The sequence below is a fragment of the Amblyomma mixtum genome, chromosome 1, assembly GCF_055824585.1.
Source record: "Amblyomma mixtum isolate Tamu chromosome 1, ASM5582458v1, whole genome shotgun sequence".
Classification (NCBI taxonomy): Eukaryota; Metazoa; Arthropoda; class Arachnida; order Ixodida; family Ixodidae; genus Amblyomma; species Amblyomma mixtum.
Window position 1 is genome coordinate 47,079,242 of NC_143012.1, and position 20,404 is coordinate 47,099,645.

At 47.9% G+C, this 20,404-nt stretch overlaps 1 protein-coding gene across 1 annotated transcript; it reads right to left on the reverse strand.

Annotated features, from left to right (window-relative positions):
• Positions 1-1,244: 1,244 nt before the first annotated feature.
• On the reverse strand, positions 1,245-19,908 carry LOC149366234 (neprilysin-2-like). The gene is made up of 10 exons (XM_089569926.1): positions 19,593-19,908; positions 16,584-16,814; positions 15,615-15,864; positions 13,988-14,312; positions 10,795-11,045; positions 7,236-7,427; positions 5,721-5,862; positions 4,168-4,526; positions 3,108-3,281; positions 1,245-1,491 (listed from the first exon to the last, which is right to left on the reverse strand). Exons 1-10 carry the CDS (start codon positions 19,906-19,908, stop codon positions 1,245-1,247), a joined length of 2,487 nt encoding a protein of 828 aa, XP_089426052.1.
• Between the last annotated feature and the right edge of the window lie 496 nt (positions 19,909-20,404).

Here is a 20,404-nt window from a genome sequence, read left to right on the forward strand (position 1 = left end):
CAGACTCTGAGAGCGAAAAACTGAGGGAGAAAACGACTTCGGAAACACTCGGCTTGCGAACGCTGGCCGTGTGGCGTCACGCTCCCTCCTTAGTTTTTTGCCTCCATGCTGATACCAACGGCTTCCGTGATAAAGGTTTGAGAGTAAATACCTTTTAAAGAATTCTCGCGGTCTTCCGTACAGATCATGCGGTTGCTCTTCTTCAAAGCAAACCTGCATTTTTGTCTGCTTCATTCGTGCTCAGTTTGTCCTTTATTTTGTGCACGAAGCTTCGTTAGTGTGCGCCGGCTACAAACCGTGACTTCGGTCGATTAGCAATGTTTTTGAGCCTAGCGCATGGACAAGCTTCAAACGCCGGAGCCATATGAGGACCAGAGCAAAAAAAGTGGCAGATGTTTACACCCAAAGGTCGAGCGATAGCATTACAATTCCTCTTCCGATACGTTGCTGGGTTCTGGTTCACTCTGCAAAGTTGACTGCACTCTTTTCAGACTGTCACCGATGGTTATATTGCAAAATAAACGTCTTTCAAATATGATGATTTCTGTCTGTTTCTGCTGCCAGTCGCACTTTCCTTCTGGAGGTTCATGGTATGACGCTAGCTCACATCAAACTCGTTCCACCAACTACAGAGTAGGTACTGTGGTATACATCGCTTCAGCTTTGTGCTGCCGATGAAACTTTGATGGGCCATAAGTGGTCGGCGAAATGAACGAAGTATAGATCTTCGGCCACTTAATTAATAGCAAGCTTAAGATTTCACAAGCAGACTTAAGTTTCAGATGTGGCGAGTTCATCATTGATCAACAGGCATAATTAACATTCGAGCAGTTTTAGCAGTGAAAAAATGAACAATTACTAAAATGACGGCCGTGTTACTGTTGACTGACGCAAAATAAAAATAAAATGAGAATCGTAAAAACTGCCAGAAAGATGAGGAAGCCTCGTCTTATAAATCCCCCCCCCAAAGTGGGTCGGCAAGTATGACACACTGATTAGGACATGGGGATAACAGAGTGGTGTGCACTGTCTTCTATTCTCGGTCACATTAGCGCCTCGAAATCTGCAAAGTGATAAAACTCCTCTATATATTCACACTAAACCCACTCTCAAACTGGAGGAATGGGACACTGTGGAAGATCGTCTAACTTTTGTAAATGTGAAAATACTAACGAGGACCAAACTATACGAAACGATGGCGTTACTATAGGCAGCACGAGTGAGGCGCGAACAATGGCGGAGTCCTAGACGGTGCACAAACTGTTGGGACGCATGTCCGAGCCTCGCGGGCAGTCGAAGGCCTCGGCGAACTCTTCGAGGTTCCTCAGGGGCCCGTTCACGGAGAACGGGGCCGGCGAGCGCATTCCGTGGTGCATCCTCTGGTGCAGGTACCCGTCGTCGTACGCCTCACAGCGGCTTCGCGCGAACTCGTAGAAGAACAGCCTGTCCGTAGCGTCCTTGTCGGAGAGGGCATCTCCGACCAAAGAGGAGCTGCCGGAAAAGATATACAGGGTGTTCCACTTTATTCGATCTAGTTAGAACGGAACAATTATAAATCTACTTAAGTAGAGTATATACACGCTCAGTTAAGTCTTCAGGCTGCCTGGTTAGTTTTGAAGCATATAGTGCGGAGCTATATGGCGACGCTGAAACAGCCATAGATTTTGGCATTTTTCGGAACTGTATGGAATCCAAAGTAGACCTCGCAAGCAAACCATCTAGCTAGAAGACTTTTGACGGGTGCATAAATAACGTCACGTGGTGGTGACAGCGCCGCGAACAGCAGACCCTAGATACTAACTCTTCCTCGGGTTGATTTAAATCGGACAGCTCGACGGTCGTCGTTGGAGAATCCACTGATCTCGGTAGCTCTCAGTTTAATGGTGAATAACTTTTTAGATAGCGCACGACAATCAACCACTGCAATCTCGGACAACGTAGAAGCGCGCGGCTGCAATCATTTCAGATAAATCTGGTTACATCTTGGGTTACAGAGCGATAAAGCCACGTGCTGGCGGATGTGAGCATAAACGAACATTACAACATTACAGGGCCCCGCGCCACTAAGTTCGACAGATGTGTCCGCCTATCTACATGGCCTAACCTCACAAGCGCTGCTCTGCAGCTATTATAAAATTTTTATAACAAATTGGTATTTATTATTATGACGCGACCTGTAGCTTGACCGTGTTATTCGCTGTGCAGAGGCTGTCTTCCTTTTAAACAGATACGATATTGTGTGCCATGGCAGGGGTTTGATGATCCGAAGATGTACAGCCGGCCAAATCTTTAGCTGGCGTGCGCGACGGCCGCTTTTTCTGTGCTCCTGCGCTTTGGGTTGAAGCAAACTTGCGCAAAACTCAATATAAAGCACGGGCTTAGTGAGCCTGTGCTTAACTTTGATATTTTCGCAAGTTTGCTCCATCATAAGCTACAGGACCACGGAAAACGCGGCCGTCGCGCACGCCAGCTAAAGATTTGGCCGGCTGTACCTGGTCTATTAAGGGCACCGTCGCCATAGGGGAGGGATCTGAATTAATTTATGCATGGACACCAATGTTACAAAAAATCATCCATGTAGTGTACAACGGTAGTTGAAGGAAACCAGCCAGATAGCGAGGCAGAGCACTAGCAAACACAGATTCCCGCACAGAACGCCTGAGCATGGGCGTAATTCAACGCTAAGGGCCTGCGCCTTGCCAGTGTTGTTGTTGAACAGAGTATACCGCAGAAGGAACAGGGACAAAGGAGGAATACAGGAACAGAGAACCAGAATCGCCTGTTCTGTATGCCGGTGCCTGTTCGACCAGACCAACCAAACAATTACTGCCTGTAGTGTGGGACACTGCATGAAAACAGGGGAAGGAGTTGGACTAAACGGAGCTAAACTTGAAGTTCACTGGTGAACTTTGAAGCAGGAAAAAGCATCTGAATTCCTTGACCACCATGCGCCTGTTCCTTTTGCGATGGTACACTTTTCTATTATGAGCCAACGAGCGGAACCAAAGCATTCCTCCTCTCAGTCCCAGGAAAAGTACCGCTAGACTAAACCTGACTAAACTATACAGCTTCAGCTACACCCGTTGGAGCATAACAAGGCCTCGCACTTGTGTTGCGCCTGAGTCGGTGCCCTCTTCCGGAAGGCGCGCAGAACCGCGGGCAGGGAGAGCACGTCGATGACGTCATTGTGCACGGCCACCTCGCTGCAAGGACGGCCACGGTAGAACTGTCTCCGGAGGCAGTCCCCCAGAAGCTCCAGCTTCAAATGGACCGTGGGGTACCTGCGGGCGTGATCATACAGCACTCACTTAGTTGGACGAGCAGCATAGACGCACACAGTGTGTCCTTGGAGCAAAACTAGCTAGTTTTCAATGCCGAGAGCTCGCGCGTTAAATGTCTCGCAGCTTGAACGTGATCTAAGCAAGTGCTCGTATGATTTAAGGTGCTCGTAGTGCTCGTGATAGTGCTCGTATTATGTAAACGAAATGATGGAGGAAACAATTACTTCACACGGCCACGACTTTGGGCATCTGGGTGTTGATACGGTTGTTTAATAATATCGTCACAGTAATCGTACAAAAATATTTGAAAATTGAAAATTTGTATGATACTGTTATGGAAATATAGAATGTAATGGTCCATTTTTCTGATATGCAGCAATGTTTCTTTTAAAAGTGTTTGCTTCGATTGCATTGAACAGTTAAGACTCCCATAGAAAAGCAATGGAGAACGCTTTTGAAGAAGGCAATAACGTTAACAGAAAAAAAATACAAGACTGCCGTCGGGGGATCCGCGGATATATTGATTGTTATGGTGAAATCTTACATTATATGAAAAAATGAGTTCATAAACGGTTTCTCGCTCAAAAATGCTTTTGTCCAGAAATGTTGGGTATGAACGGGCGAAACGCCCCTATCCTACTTGGACTTAACTAACGGCAGAAAGTGAACAGGGAAGATGAAAGTCTTGACAGCACAAACTGAACACGGTGTAGGACGGAAGCCTTAGTCCACTAGCCAACATTTCAACCAGAGGACCTGTCTTCGTTAGACAGAGATGAATACAAGTCATCTGGTGAAAATGTTGGCTAGAGGACTAAGGGCCCTTTTTTCATTTTGTGTCGCCTTGGACCAAGTGTACTATCTCCGGGCTCCCTCCTGTCCTCACTTGCGTTTGAGACGGAAAGCCATCTGCAGGAAGTGTCCCACTACGGCCCTGGCCAAGTCGAGCCCGATCCTGGGCAGATGGTGGACGGAGAAGGCACGCTCTGTGAAGATCCTCTTGACCGCCGCGGGTGGCACGGTCAGGTACCCTTCGTCCTCGTCCAGCCACGGCTCGAAACCCAGCGCAGGTCCGTGCCAGAAGGTCTCGAAGCCGCGGTCCACCAGCTTACGGAGCGAGTTTCGCCGTAGCGCGCGCAGGGCGCCGTTCCACGTCACCATGGGGGACGCCTCGGCGTCGCTGAAGACGAACTTGCTGAACTTCATGCGCAGGCTCGGCGTCCTCATCCACTCGGGAACCATTAACTGAAAACGGGTAAATGGTGGGACAATTAAGGTATCATCAAGGCGACAGCTAAGCTGTACAGCTCAACGAACACACCAGCGCGTATTTGCATTCTCATATTCACGGTACAACTGAGCCTGACGTGTGCCCACAGCTTGACCAATGGCTTGACTCCTGTAAACACCCTGACACCATCTTTAGGTTTTACCAATTTTTTCTCTATCAGTACTGAGGTTATTTTTTTTTTTAATGAAACCATGCGGTCTACCCTCCTGGGACAGCGCCTAATGCATACTCAACTCTTGAATGCCCTGTATACTTCAAGTGTTGGCATTAAACTTTTAAATGAATTCATCATTACGGATCTTAAAGACCTGTGGTGATTAACAATCTTGTTCATGCTTTCTTTGGCTACAATTACCCTTGCGGAAAAAAAGAACCGTCAGTATCAAAACCATCGAAGCAAAAAATAATTGACACGCACAAGCACACACACACACACACACGTACACACACACGCACGCACGCACACGCACACACGCACACGCACACGCACACACGCACACGCACACGCACACACGCACACACACACACACGCACACACGCACACACACACACACGCACACACGCACAGAGCACAGAGCACACCGCATGTGCCGTCTTTGCACATGCCATCTTTATGCCCGTGCACTTTTTCGCTAAGTGGTTTTACCGTTGAAGTCCGCCTGTCCAAATTGCTCAAACGTTCATGCTTGTGTGCTGCACAGAGGAAACAATTACAGGGTTGTGCGGGGTTCTTTGGGATACGTGCACAAAAGAAAGCCAACAGTAACTGAAACCAAGGAATGCAATGAAAAGTCGCAATTGTTTCAGTCTTGGCGCTATAGGAAGCATCACAGGGCTTCCACTCGGCTGCATTTTTCCCGGTGGACAGCAACGTAAGACGAATCTTGCCAAGCTACTATGTTTCGTCGTCATCTTGATTTTTTACTTTTCGCGTGAATATCACACCCGACGAAGCAGTTGCTCTTCAGGAGCGTAACTGACGGTGTAGTTATTTTCGCATACTTCAAATTGCGATATTGCGCAAGAACAGATATGAAGACAAGAACAGATAGGGCAGCGAAATTGTTGCTTTTGGCGTCTGTTTTGTCTTCGTACTTGTCTTGGTGCGCTTCGTCAAACCACTGACTTCGCCAACTACCACCACTTACCTGGTTCTTAAGGCCGAAAACGACGTCCCTGAGGAGGCCTGTCAGTCGAGGTGTCATATTCAGTGCCCTCACGCGGCTAACTGCCTCGTCGACCACGTGTTCGGTCATGGCACCAAGCGCTTCCTCAAGGTGGTGCAGATTCCTGCAGCGTGATGATAGGCGTAGCCACAGCGTTCTTACGCTCAGTGAAGGTACTTTCTGAAGAATCTTTGGCTACAGGTAGAAAATTTCAAATTCACGCTTTAAAACAAAACTCGCAAATCAGCCTAGCCACGTGGGGTGCAATGACAGTCATAGGGCTCCACGGACCAGTAGCACAAAAAGGGACAGGTCAGCACAGATCTGTTGCCAGCTGTGATAACCAGTTTTCGCTGCATCGAACGTAGCAAATGTCGAATGGCGCTCAAAGCCAGCGATAGGTTCAAGGTAGGATACTCATACGCCTTTAACTTCCATGCAAATAATCTCCTACCGCTGAATTACAAGCAATAATTAGTTAACAAGCAGATGACGTGAAACCACGGACAGCGATAAGGAAATTCAGCTAGGAGGAAGAAGACACCATGACATTAATGGCGTGGTGCTTTCGCAACAAACTCTGGAAACTTTGTGGCCAGTGGGTCGCGTGTTTGAGGCCCGTACTTAGGGCAGTGACTCTGTGTGCCCATTAGCCATTTAGGCATGTTTATGACAAGTTCCTGTCGTTAATGTGTGGAACGAAAATTACCTGAGTATTCAAGAGGCAAAAAAATTACTAACGCTCGAATGCATGATATGGTTTTGCCCGCACAATAAGCACATCCCTCCTTCGCCACATAGGACGAGTGCCTTGCCGGCGCATCACGGGTACTCCTGCGGTCTCTGGTCTGGCAGATGCTCCAGATAGTCGCCACCTTTGAATACTGAACTGAGGAATTCGCCGAGTAGCGCCTAACTCTATTCGATCAATAGATTTTCTTGCTTTTCGTAGTCATGAGACCGTCAAGCATACTTGCATGATGTTTCATTCATGATGTTCAAAGAAACGCGCGTTCTCTGGAAACATAAAGGTAAGACCTCCCGGGAGATTATAGAGGCCTTTCGTATAAGGAAGTCGGCTGATGAATGCGTGACTTCGCCATCATTGCTGCTACTTGACGCTAAGGTTGATTATCTTGACAGAACATTAAACGTATGATAACAGGTAGATTCGTGGTGCTGCAACACGTGTAATTGCCTGGCGCTTTTGTATCCTTGTTCTAGACTGCGCATGTAACCGTTGGTTTTTTCCACACATGTTCTGTGCTTTTAATAAATTCTGTCAGTTGTTAGTGAACACTTGTGTTGTCGTCTCTCCGTATACGTCCTTGTCCTTGAGGTGCCACAGCACTATGAACGTAATGTAAAATGTCTTGGGCATGCAAGAAACAAAACGACAATGACTTTACCTTCACTTGCCCAAGTTTTAGATTAGGTGGGTGGTCTCACGTGGACCTGCTGTTCAACCATGGGCGTCTGTGAGGGACTGTCGCTCACCTGAGGTGTGCGTTCCAGTGGGCGTATACGAACGGCTCGGGCATCAGGCGCGATAGGAACCGCAGGCAGCGAAGCTCGGCCGCATATTCCGGCGGCTCGCGGTCCTCCCAACCTGGGAACCGAGCTGCGGCCAAGTCCACCACTTCCCGGTAGTGCTTCCAGTCCAGGAAGAGAGCATAGCGGACGTACATGCTGTGATAAGAACACAAAATGAGGATTCTAGCGCTCCACATGCCAACGGGGCATATTCTGTCACATGACTATACTCTATGTACTCTGTAGATGTCCCACACAAAGAATTTTCAAATGTGAGATTCCGTTTCTGTGGTATGGAATAGTATGGTACGGTATGGTCATCGTCATCATCAGCCAGATACGCCAACTGCAGGGCAAAGGCCTCTTTCATGTCTCTCCAATTAACCCTGTCCTTTGCCAGTCGCGGCCACCCCATCTCCGCAAACTTCTTAATCTCATCCGCCTGCCAAACTCTGTGCCGCCCCCTGCTACACTTGCCTTCTCTTGGAATCCACTCCGTTACCCTTAAGGACCAGCGGTTATCTTGCCTTCGCATTACATGCCCAGTCCAAGCCCATTTCTTTCTATTGATTTGGACTAGGATTTGTCATTAACCTGCGTTCTTCCCTCACCCGCTCTGCCCGCTTCCGATCTCATAACTTTACACCTATCATTTTCCTTTCCATAGCTCGCCGCGAGGTCCTTAACTTAAGCTGCACCCTCTTTGTTAGCCTCTACGTTTCTGACCCATAGGTGAGTACCGGTAAGATACAGCTGTTGTATACTTTTCTCTTGAGGGACATTGGCAAACTGCCATTCATGACCCCAGAGAACCTGCCATACGCGCTCCACCCCATTCTTATTCTTCTAGTTATTTCCCTCTCATGATCCGGATCAGCGGACACTACCCACCCTAAGTAGACATATTCTCTTACTACTTCCAGCACCTCGCTACCAATAGCGAACTGCTGTTCCCTTGCTAAACTTTTGAAGATTACTTTGGTTTTCTTCTTGTTAATGTAAGATCAACAGAGCCGAAGGTGCTCCTGGCCTAGGATACGGTGTAGTGGAGGCCTAGGAACTGATTTTCAACTACCTGAGGTTCTTTAGCCTGCAGAGACATGGCATAGCAAGCAGTAGGAGTGGAATTTTCCCTGCATCAAATTGCGGCTGGCGCGACTGCAGCCGGATACAACTTGAGAACGACGCGGCAAGTGCCCCTCAAAGGAAACCTTCCAGACAATGGCGTCGGCCGATTTTCATTACACCCCGCTTAATCCGACTAAGCCGTGGTTAGTCCCCTTTCATCTGCCACCCTCTGAGCTGCCACCTTAGCAGGTCCCAAGGGATTAAATTCAATGTCAAGAGAATCGGTCGATGCCATTTGCTGGAGGGTTTCCTTTGAAGAGCATTTGCTGCTTCGTATTTGAGTTATGCGCGACTACAGTGCTCGATCCTGAGACCTTAATACCCGAACACCGCACCCACTGAGCCATTGCTGCGTATAATTTAAGCGGTTTTGAATTGGTTAGCAGGAGGGAGGGAGAGAGTTTGATGAATACAGAAGAGGTCTGCTTTGTTGATAGCCTAGCATGCTACTCCAATTGAATTGGTTAGACCTAATGGTTTACCGAAGCCACATAGCGCGTGACAAAAGCTGGATTGGGAAAGAGATTTTTAGACCCTTTCAGGCAAAGAAATGGCGCCCAGTGTAATGGGCATCTCTTTGTAGAGCAGAAATGTACGCAAAGTGATGACAGTAGGGAACAGAGCAAAGGGTCTTACTTAAAAATACACAGGTTAGCAACCTTTGGAACTAAGAGCCGTTTACTTTACATGCGTTTGGGTACTTCAGTGCCACATTTCAACTGAGGCGTACCATGAACTAGAGTGGCAAAAACCTCTCTTGCCAGCGCATTTTGGTAAGGGCAGAGTCCTTCGTGTGCTTTTGATGTGAGGGGTACTCTAACGCATTTGTGGTCATATATATAAAACACCCTCAAAATTTCAAGTACTGCCAGTGGCCAGCACCCTTTGATCGTGGGACCATCTTTCGTACACATTTTACCGAGCTACAACTCCTCAGTAGTCCGCAGTTACGCTAGGCTCATTCCCCACAGCATGTCGTGATTTTTTACAACTACGATTCGGCAATGTGAGAAATGAGTGAGATTGAGAAGTCAAAATATTGATGCTATAAAAATGTGCCTACACATGGCTAAGCTTATTTTTACCCATTCCAAGCTTTTCTAAGCTGTTGTTCTGGTCTATATTTGCGCATCCTTATTATGCAACCAGCGACGCTCCTGATCTCTGGACAGTTGGGTGCGGTAGCGAACCTAGCGTGTCCCTATTCGGTTTCTGAAAAGTACTAATCCCACACCCTGGATTCCAATTCATGATGAAGTTAGCGCCAAAAACGAGGACCAAAGTGGGAGAAAGAAACAAAACGAGCTCTTTTTTGCAACTCAAACTTTAATGGAAAAACATTTTACTCAACACACTTCAGATGTATCGCCCCCTAGGATTTTCTTGACGTTATCATGTACGTTTCTTTTAATTTACTTTCAAGAGGTGGGTATATATAATATGTTTTTCAATTAAAGTTTTAGTTGCGAAAAAGCGCTCGTGTTGTGTCTATCTCTCACCTCGGTCCTCTTTTTTGGCGCTAACTTCATCATGAATAAGATTCAACTCGCCCAACTTTCCACCTTACTACTGAATTCCAATCTAGTTGTTGGATGAGCACGCCTTTCCTCTGCTCTAATTCTCACGAAAGTTTTCATTGAAGCCGATGTTATTTTGCTGTAAACAGAAGTAATAGCTTTACACATAAGATCATAGGCACATGGCGCAGACAAGCGCCACTATCTGTTTACAATTCTGCAAAACCTCGTCCAAAAACAAGCCATTTTAATGCATTGAGGTTAACTCTTTGCCCCTCGTCTCCTGCCAAGCTCCGCTGGACAACATATAAGCTATCCTTCCACCTACGTGACCATGCATAGAGTGTATACCTCTGCATGTTCGTAATAAGGGATTAATTTCTCATTGACATCCTGCGCTTGAGTGGATGTCATTGATTTGCTCTTGCCCTACCATTAGCGAGCCGTCTCGGTTCGCTCAATTTGTAGAGCGACTGCTCCGGTGAAGCGGTGGTCCCGGGTTCGAACCCCGGGCCAGGACGAATTTTTATTTAACTACGAAGTCCCTGTGGTAGCTGTATAGCTTACTTTTGCAACCGTATGGCGCGCTTGGGTGGACGTCATTGAGTAATTAATTCCTTATTACAGATCTACTCCACCTTGGGGGATTCCCCCTAAACATTTGACCATCTAGGTGTTCATGTATACATACGCGGCTTTGCAGAAATGGATAGTCTTTATTGTTACGTAGGTGAGCATGGGTAACCTGGACTTGTTATCCGTTGCTTCGCAGCGGTACTGCAAATACGCTGTCGCGAAAACCTGTTGTGGAAGCACCGGAATACATTTCTGGAGTCAAAAACTGAACCATTCAACGCTTCAGGATTCATTCACCGCACCGGAGTGCGAGGTAGTTGTGCAGGCTGGGCGAGCCGAACTTCTCGACCATCTCGGTGAAGCGCTGCTGGAACGGCCGCCCCTTGACCAGCACCGGAGTGCGGGCTCCGATACCAGTCACGTCTCGCAGCGCGATGCGCAGGAACGTGGTCCAGTTCCAGTGAGGCGAGTTCCGCAGCTGCCTCACCGTCGTCGGTACGTAGTTATCCACGCTGGCACGCTCACCCGCCAGGTCGACGAGCGCCTGTTCGATCTGCAATGAGGTTCCTCATCGTCATGACCAGCCCGGTTAGGCCTACTAGGGAACAAATCTCTCTCCGATTCATTTACAATTCATCCTCTCCTGCGCCAGCAACACCCGCCCTTATCACCGCAGATTTTGTAACCTCATCTGCCCAGCTGACTTTCTGCAAAACTGTTTATGGGGTTTAACGTCCCAAAACGACTCAGGAGGCTATGGGGGATGCCATAGTGAAGGGCTCCGGAAATTTCAACCACCTGGGGTTCTTTATCGTGCACTGACGTCACACAGTACCAGGGCCTCTAGAATTTGGCCTCCATCGAAATTCGACCAGCGTGGCCGGGATCGAACCCGCGTCTTTCGGGTCAGCAGCCGAGCGCCATAACCAGTGAGCCACCGCGGTGACTGCCACACAAGTGTTTCGTTTACAGATCACATGCCCTGCCCGTGTACATTTCCTTCTCCTGGCTTTCAGCCATGGAATGGAAGGTGTCTCCTTGCGGCTGTCGCGGCGCAAAATGAAAGCCGTTGGAGTGGCACCCATCATCGCACTGATGTCGCTTTTCTTGAATAAGGTTCCAAAAAAAGGTGGATGTCACTCGGGGCCCATTTACATGCAAGGCGCTCGCAACGAACACTACATTGCACTAAGACTAGCAGATGCTGTATCAGCACGTCGTATCAGAACTCTCCTTAAAGGGGCTCCGAAACACCATCTCAGGAGAGCACACCAATTCTCTCAATCACTGCATTGTGCTGTCATGAACACCCGAGCCAAATAATACGCTTCTACTGGCAGCAGAGAACCCACAATCAGGAGAGAAAGTTGGCGAGCCCTTTCCGGCGACTTTTTCATAGTCGCACCCTCCTCCGTCGCTCGGACCGGCGTATAAAAGTTGGGAGATGGTTATTGGTTAAATTCTTTCAGACGTCAGGCAGCTGCCATGGTCGCAGTGAGTCAGGAAGCTCCGCTCCCGGAGGCAGGGCCGGCGGAGGAGTGACGAGAGGAGAGAAAAAGGCGCGCAGACGCTGAAATTCAAATTTTGACTACAGGTAACTCAGCTCCTGCAAAGCGCATTAGAAAAATTCTTCCCGGACAACATTCGTGAAGCGGTGTCCTTTAACATCCCACTCATACCGCAACTTTATTAGAGCCCCTTTCAGAGCCGCTTTGAAACAAAATAATCTTTAGACGCGCTCAACTCAACGCAATTCTCGCCCCTCACCAGTGGTACCCTAAGAAACAGCATAATTCTCCGGAATATCCGAAACAGTCGCCAGAGCTTATGATAACACACTGTCCAGAGGCACTTTCTTTTCATTTATGCCCAGTTCTATCCCGTTTAATGAGAGCTACAGTTGATCAGCTGTGACCTCAGCATCCTGATACTATCCGCCCAACCCGCCTCCAATCTTTTAGGCGAACCTTATAAAGCCTTGCCACCCAAATAAACTTTTGTGCGCCTTTTTTTTTCGAGAAACAAATAGGACACATAAGAATGGACAGATTGGCTAGACACTGACTGGCATCGTGATTTCTTTCCCAAAAAACACAAACATTACACTAACATGTTGACTAATCGGCAGCATAGCCACCTTATGCAGAACAGCGTTTTCGTAACCTTGGGGAAAAAAAAAAAAAAGACGACGATATACCAGTGAACATCCGCTATTGCTGCAAAAAATGCACTGGGAATAATAATTTTTTTTTTATTTCACTGAACTAAATGTTGCATGCTCTATTACTACGCCGCTTATGCTGTCACCGACGAAGCAAAGACGGAGAGACGTCACAGCAGTATCCCACCCGTGCTAAAGCCAGTGTTACCTTCAGTTTTCTGTTCCCTCTCTTTGCTCTAGTTGTGTCAGATTTGCTGTAGGCATTAAATTGCAAAAGAAATATCACATCACAGTGGACCATTTCAGGTTTCCAAACGCATGTGTGTAGCAATAAACCAGCGCCGTAAAGTTCGGCCTCTTCGATTTATGCTGTTGGAAATGAACGAAACATCCGGTGCAGAGTCGTGCAGGCACTATCCTGACCGGACGTTTTAATACTTGCATCACTGGCCGCGGTGAGCGTGTGTGTGGTCCTTATGTGCTCACACAAAGTAAAAAAAATCCTGAAAAAGATGTTCCACGGGTCGGATTAGAACCCGGGAATTTCTCGTGGGAAGCCGCGACGAGTGCTTTTTTTTTTTCATTGCCTGTTTCAACAGTTTACAATCGCGTTACTTGATGGAAAGAGCTGAACATGGTGTGTGCGTCAAGGAAGCAGCAGTGGTGGCAGATTTTTCCATGAGGTCATCCTATAGGCTTCATGAGCGAATAGAAAGTCGATTGCGTATGTGAACTCCACCTTCGTTGACGTCATGGAAAGCTACCGCGCGCTCGCCTATAAAATCTCCTAAAGATATACCCAGTCGCATCGGTCTCGCGCAAACATGGACCAGTCCGAATGGGCAATGAGTTGGTGTGCCTTAAACAGTGGCTTAAACACTACACTGTTACGAATAAAAGCAACAAAAGAAGTATGATGCGGTGTGAACAAGAAGGTGGGGGCAGTTCAGGAGAAGTTAAGATGGTTTGGTTTGGTTTGGTTTATGGGGTTTAACGTCCCAAAGCGACTGAGGCCATGAGAGACGCCGTAGTAGAGGGCTCCGGAAATTTCGACCACCTGGGGTTCGAAATTTCCGGAGCCCTCCACTACGGCGTCCATAAAAGAAGGCTTATTGCAACGGCTGTCGAAAGGTTTTCGCATTAGTATGAAGAGTAGGCAAGCAGTCGTTAATGTGGTCAGCTGCTTGCTAGCTCATTGAAACCCTGCTCCTGCAGAGCATGACCTCTCTTTTTTTTTTGTTCCATTCCCTTGACGTTATATATCTTTTTTTGGAAGTATACAACTGTGTCATTCGTGTTCTGGTTAATCGCGACGGTGGCCGTAAACAACTCACGGGCTCTGGCCTCTCCAGGCCATGCCCCGGGCGGGGGTTCGTCACCTTAATCAGTTCGGGCATGTCGCGGGAGCCGGAGATCTTCTCGACGGCCGCCATGAACCACTCGTCGTGTACATCTCGCATCTTCACGAAGCCCCGGAAGAGCGGCTCTGGAGGCCCCACGCGTATCACCCAACGGCCCGGAGCAGGAGCAGGACGCGTCGCAGATGCCGCCCTGGATCTTGCTTTGCGCGCGCCGAGAACAGGTGTCGGGACGAGGTCGGCAGGTCTCTTCACGATCTTGATGTCGACGAGCGCCGGTAGGGCCGAGTATGCAAGGACCCTATTGAATACGGTTAAAAAAGAACGATCTAGGCATCAAAACCAGTGTTCATCAGTGATTCCCGTCATGACACCAAATTAAACCATGAGCATATCCTGCGGACACTTTCTGGGGAATGGCAGATGGGGACGCCGCCTATGGGCCATGAATACAACTATCGGTGGTGCCAAACAATATTTCTTAGCCTTTGAGGACGCTTCAGAAATTCCTTTTATTCCGAAAATGTGGCAGGCGCCAGCTTAAATCCGGGGTTTTTACCATGAATAAGTCGATCCATTTTTGACAAAAAAAAAAAAAAAAACTTCTCGCGGGGAGTGTTGCTATTAGTAAAATAGAAGCCCTGCAATCCCTTTGGAAATGTACAACATACAAGAAAAACCGTACAAAACGCAGGATGGTAGACGGGGACGACAGTATGATACTAACCATTCAGTTATTACTGTTGCAATGTTTCATGTTTCCGATGTCTTTTGCTCCCTTTTGTCGTTTCTCGTCTCTGCTGTGTAAATCTGCCTCCTCCGTTTTTCAGACAGCTGGAATTCTTAGGCGTGCCAGAGCACATACAGCGAGTGCGGTTGCTTTTCTTGAGTTCGTGCTTGTCTTTGCTATTTAATCTTTACATTTTGTTGCTTGTGCACAAAATTACAAAGGCTTACACCTACAAGTGTAAGCGATCGCGTGATGCAATTTTACATCGGCGTCTACTCCCGCCCAGACGGCGGCAGTCGTCTCATCGCAGGGCGACCACGTGACGTCTGGCCCGGTGCGTTGACCCCACAGCATCGCCTTCCTTTCCTCCTTCCCTCCTTCCCCTCTTCCCGACGCCGTCTGGATGCTGTTTTTGTTTGTGATGTTTTTGCAAGTGAGGCGCATGGTCTCAGCAGCGCGGACGGCGGGAAACACAGTGCTTAATGCGCGGGACAGTGCGAACCTTTAGGATTGAAGTGCACGAAGAAGAACTGAGTTACATGTTTATTATATCCCTCGTCTATTTTCAATACCTTGTGTGTGCGTCGAGTGTCTTACAAGCTGCCCCCTTCTCCCGTTTTTCATCTCTTAACACAATAAACATTCATTTGGAAGTCAGCACTGTTACTGTGGTATTTGTTCTGCGGCCTTTTTTTGTGTTTTCGGAGCGCTTGTAACACTAGCGGAGCTGGCGACTGTGTAGCCAAGCTACCGATGAATTCAGACCACTAATTTTTGCGCGGCTACTGTCTCCCACGCCATGCTCCAAACTTTGCACTCCTCGTGAACGCCGCCTCATCATCGGGAATCGAAGTCCATTTCTTCGGGGCGTACTTGGCTGCTGTGGCGGCCAGGTCCTTGGCGTGGTGGGAGGCTCCGAAAGGGAAGCCCGCCAGCCCGTGCGAGGCGAGGATGGTGCGAAACACGTCGTGGGAGTGCGGCTCTCCTGACATGGCGGTGCAGGATCGCCACAGACGCAGTGGCCACCGCATCGAACCGTCGTCCGAGCCTGCGCGAAGCTCTACCAGCAGCTCGCGCTCAAGTCGGCGCTGGCGGAGCGTCTGCTCTGACACCATAGCCTCACCTGCGGAGATGTAGGCAGTGAATCATTGTTGCGAGTGGCTGCAGACAAAAAAAAAATGCACTTACTAAACCAGGCTACGGCTTAGTTAAAATAGTCGGTGAGAACCACCATTAGTTGTAATTGACAACTTACGAAGTTCCCTAAAGTCAGCTCAACCATGAAGATTTCTGCAACAAAAGAGTCGTTCACAGACTCGTTCGCACTATCTGCTCTGCCAACAAAAAGGGTTAGCACGAGGACAGATGCGCCAGTGCCCGCCACTGCATTGTTTTCGAAGAGGAGTGGCCTCTTCAAAAATTTTCTTTGACAAGACATGTTCAGATTGTAAAAAGCAAGTAAGGTCATGGGATGGGGGGGTAGTCATGGAGGGCGGGGATAGGGAGGGGCAGAGACGAGGGGTTGGCGGTAGTGATTTGGGGGGGGGGGGGGGGATAGGCGGACAACGATGAAAACGTTGTGATTTTGCCCCAGTCGTGGAAGAAAAATTCATTGGAACAACTTTTTCTATAGAAACGATGTTTTAAATTAAGGAACCACACAATCCAATTGGTAGCGTCTATGCATGGCCGAAGTCTTTCTTTGAGTGAATGACTACACAGCGTTCCTTCGACGAACTTTATTTTCTAGTTATCCCTTTCATTCCTAGTGTCTTAAAAGCTGCATCACTGAAAAAAAAAACATTCATGGAAACCTTCATAAGTTGCGTCACAGCTTCTCACCCAGTTCTGGCACGTGGGTCCTTATCCACTTGCCACAGACGTGCTGGTAGAAGTCGCTGCAGGGGCTCACGCTGTGGTCCAGGGATGACTGCAACTCGTCGGCCATCGCCCGGCACCCCGGATCATCGCAGATGGTGAACGCAGTGGTCTGCCGTGTCGTCTGGGTAGCCTGAGGCGCCATGACCGTCATGGGCACATCGTTGAACTCGGCCGTGATTATATGGTCGGCGGCTGCAAGTGTCATTACTTTTTCTCACCAAAGTCGACTGCTGGGTTAGTTCAAAGGAAAACAAAAGACAGGACTTAACAGTACCAAAGATACGTAGAGGAGACAGGGGCGACATGAAAGTACAGGACAAGTATAGGACTGTACAGGGCAAACGGTTGTCCTGTCCAGTACTGTCGTTCCTTGTCTTCTACGGCTCCACCAAGGCTACCTTCCCCGAGCTGACCTTTAACAGTCACGTTCCCTTGGTTCTAATGTGCATTTCAGAAATATCAAAGACCTTCATCTGATCGTTAGTCGCTCGCAGTTGAAAGACAACTATATGCACTTAGAAACTAGGTGCTATACACAGAGGTACTTTGTGCGCATTTTTGAACTAAATAATAGAAAATGTTATTCTAAGAACACGAAAAATATTTCGGAGAATAGAGAAATTCAGAAAAGTAGAATTTACAAAAACATAATTATGCGCACTACTCGACGTTTCGCACTTCAGGAAACTTATACTTCATGAAGTTTATAAATCTGCAAGTCCATTCCCAAAACCAGTTTTTACTTGCGACGTTATACTGCCAAGTGCAGTTCCTCTTGACTCGTGTAGATAGTATTCAAAAACAGCACATTAATAGTTTCAGTGCAGAAATTAAATGTAGAATACGCTCAATATCACTTGCAATTTCAGCCAACAGAGGTTTTTGCTTTGCAGTAAACCAATGCGCCGTCACGCAGAGCACAAAGCTCGCACAACCATTCAGTATATTTTGTTCTTTGCATCGACGCCTAAGTGCATAAATTTTCAGTACCACTGGGTTCGCACCCTTAGTCATCTCAGCTTCTGCCCAACCTCATGCATAGCAGCTTATACCGAGCGCGACTACATTATAGGAAAGAGTCTCACATAAAACGGCTGCCACTTGCCTTCCTTCTCGCTGCCCAATGTTGCCAGTGCGCTTTTCCGATGTCACTAAAACTTGATTTTTACGGCTGCCCGTGACATTTCTGAACTGAATTAAGGATACGCAACAGTTATCACGTGACCCAGGGTGATTGCGCTATAAACTTGTGCGGACCGGCTTCTTGACGAAGCGGGCTCCAAACACTGTAGGTTCAAAAGACATATAGCTAAGCGTTACGAATCTGCTGGCCATTCTCTCAGTCTGTAAAGCCGAAAGGACAGGTGTAGTCGAAGGTTTGATGGCATACCATCTGGTCAGGTATCATGGTGATGAGGAGTGCTGGTCACTGGCCAAGGTCAATAAAGATGAAAACTGACGTTTCGGGAGCACTGCGGCTCCCTTGTTCACTGTATAGATAACCTCTTGTTCACTATATAGATAGCGAACAAGGGAGCCGTAGTGCTCCCGAAACGTCAAAGTTTTCATCTTTATTGACCATGGACAGTGACCAGTGCAGAAAGGAAAGGCTGCATGCCCGAAGTGCAAAAGGCAGAGCACCCATAATCGTGAAGTAATTGGCGTGATAAACGTTATATGATAATGCAATTTCACTTGCCAAAGCTGCGCTGTGGACTACGGCTCGTAGTGGTCCGATCAACAAGCGACTCTCTACTACGACGCGGCATTCCCTCTGCGACCTTTCGGTTCCACTTTAATATTTACATTACCGGATAGCGCCGCTTACTGCGCATTCACTGTCCTCATAAATAGTTTCAATTTTTTGAAGTAGCCACATCTGAAGAAGAAATTAAATTATAAATTATTTAATGGTCGTAGACGACAAACATGAGGAGATCCATGAATAATGATCTCTTACGCATCACTACAAAGAAAAGAGCCCGTAGCCAAAAATTCGGCTTTCATTCCCCTTCAAGGCTGAGTCTTGCTATAGAATAGTGCCTTGATAATTCCATTCGAAGGACACCGAAAATCTCCCAGAACGTGAGTGGCTGGTACCACTATACCAGAAGCAAAACGTATACAACAGCTGTACCTTACCGGTACTCACCTATCGAACAGAAACGTGGAGGATAACAAAGAGGGTTCAGCTTAAGTTAAGAACAACGCAGCGAGCTATGGAAAGAAGAATGCTAGGTTTAACGTTAAGAGACTTGAAGCGAGCAGAGTGGGTGAAGGAACAGACACAAGTTAATGACATCCTAGCCGAAATCAAGAAGAAGAAATGTGCTTGGGCAGGGAATGTAAAGCGAAGGAAAAATGACCACTGGTCCTTAAGTGTAACGGAGTGGATGCCAAGAGAACGCACGCGTTGCAGGGCGCGGCAGAAAGTTAGGTGGGCGGATGAGATTAAGAAGTTTGCAGGGATACGGTGGCCGCAGCTGGCAAAGGACAGGGTTAGTTGGAGAGACATGGGAGAGACCTTTGCCCTGCAGTGGGTGTAGTCAGGCTGATGAAGATGATAATGGACTTCCAATTGAAGGGTGTCTTTAATACCTCGACAGGCTCAAAGCCTCAGTTTTAATAAATTGGAGGTTCGAACTAGGAGAGTGGAGTTGAAATCAAGAGGAAGAAGTGGGCTTGAGCAGGGCATGTAATGCGAAGGCAAGGTAACCGCTGTTCCTTAAGGGTAACGGAGTGGATTCTAAGAGAAGGCAAGCGTAGCAGGGGGCGGCAGAAAATTAGATGGGCGGATGAGATTAAGAAATTTGCGTGGATATGGTGGCCGCGGCTGTCGAAGGACAGGGTTAATTGGAGATATATGGGAGAGGCCTTTGCCCTGCAGTGGGCGTGGTCAGGCTGATGATGATGATGAACTAGGAGAGTTAGAATTATCGAGAGGTATGGGCACCTGCGACAGAGACTCACCGGCTGGTTCTTCGTGCGGGAGGACATCGACGGGAGCCGCGAGGTCCCTCTGGGCCTCACGGTGCATGCGGGCGTTCTGCGCTGTTTCCATGGGGGTGATGGAGGAAGAGGGCGCTGCCGGCGGCGGCGAGGGGCGCAGCCTGTGGCCGAAGTCGTACTGGAAGAAGAGCACGAACACCACGATCACGGCTGCCAGGAAGGCGAGCAGGATGACGAAGTCGTAGTCGCCCGAGCGGTACATGTTGCGCGAGGCGCAGGCCGGACGCCGGTCCACCAGCCGGTTGAACATCTCGTCTTGCTCGTCGAACATACCCATGGCGACGTCGCCGCCCCAGACACCGTCCTCAGTGCGCTACTTCTTCTTCTTCTTCTTCTTCTTCTTCTTCACCTCATTATAATGGCACACTCCGCTTCTTCTTCTTCTTCTTCTTCTTCTTCTTCTTCTTCTTCTTCTTCTTCTTCTTCTTCTTCTTCTTCTTCTTCTTCTTCTTCTTCTTCTTCTTCTTCTTCTTCTTCTTCTACATTCTCTTTATAATGGCACATACCCACGCGAGGGGATTGGCCAAGGTACGGTGGTGAATGCCAAGGAGCTTTATGTGGGGGAAAAAAAAACTAAGTAGAATAGTAGAATGATTGAAATTAGAAAATATAAATGAATTGTTAAAATATTACAATAAATAAAAAAATTAGATACACCAGGAATAAAATAAAATACGCTTTTTGTACATGCGGCGGAATCTTATATGGAGTTAACAGGGTAAGCGACAGTTGCAAGGATGTAATCACGAAGGTAGCCGCAAATAGTGCTTAAC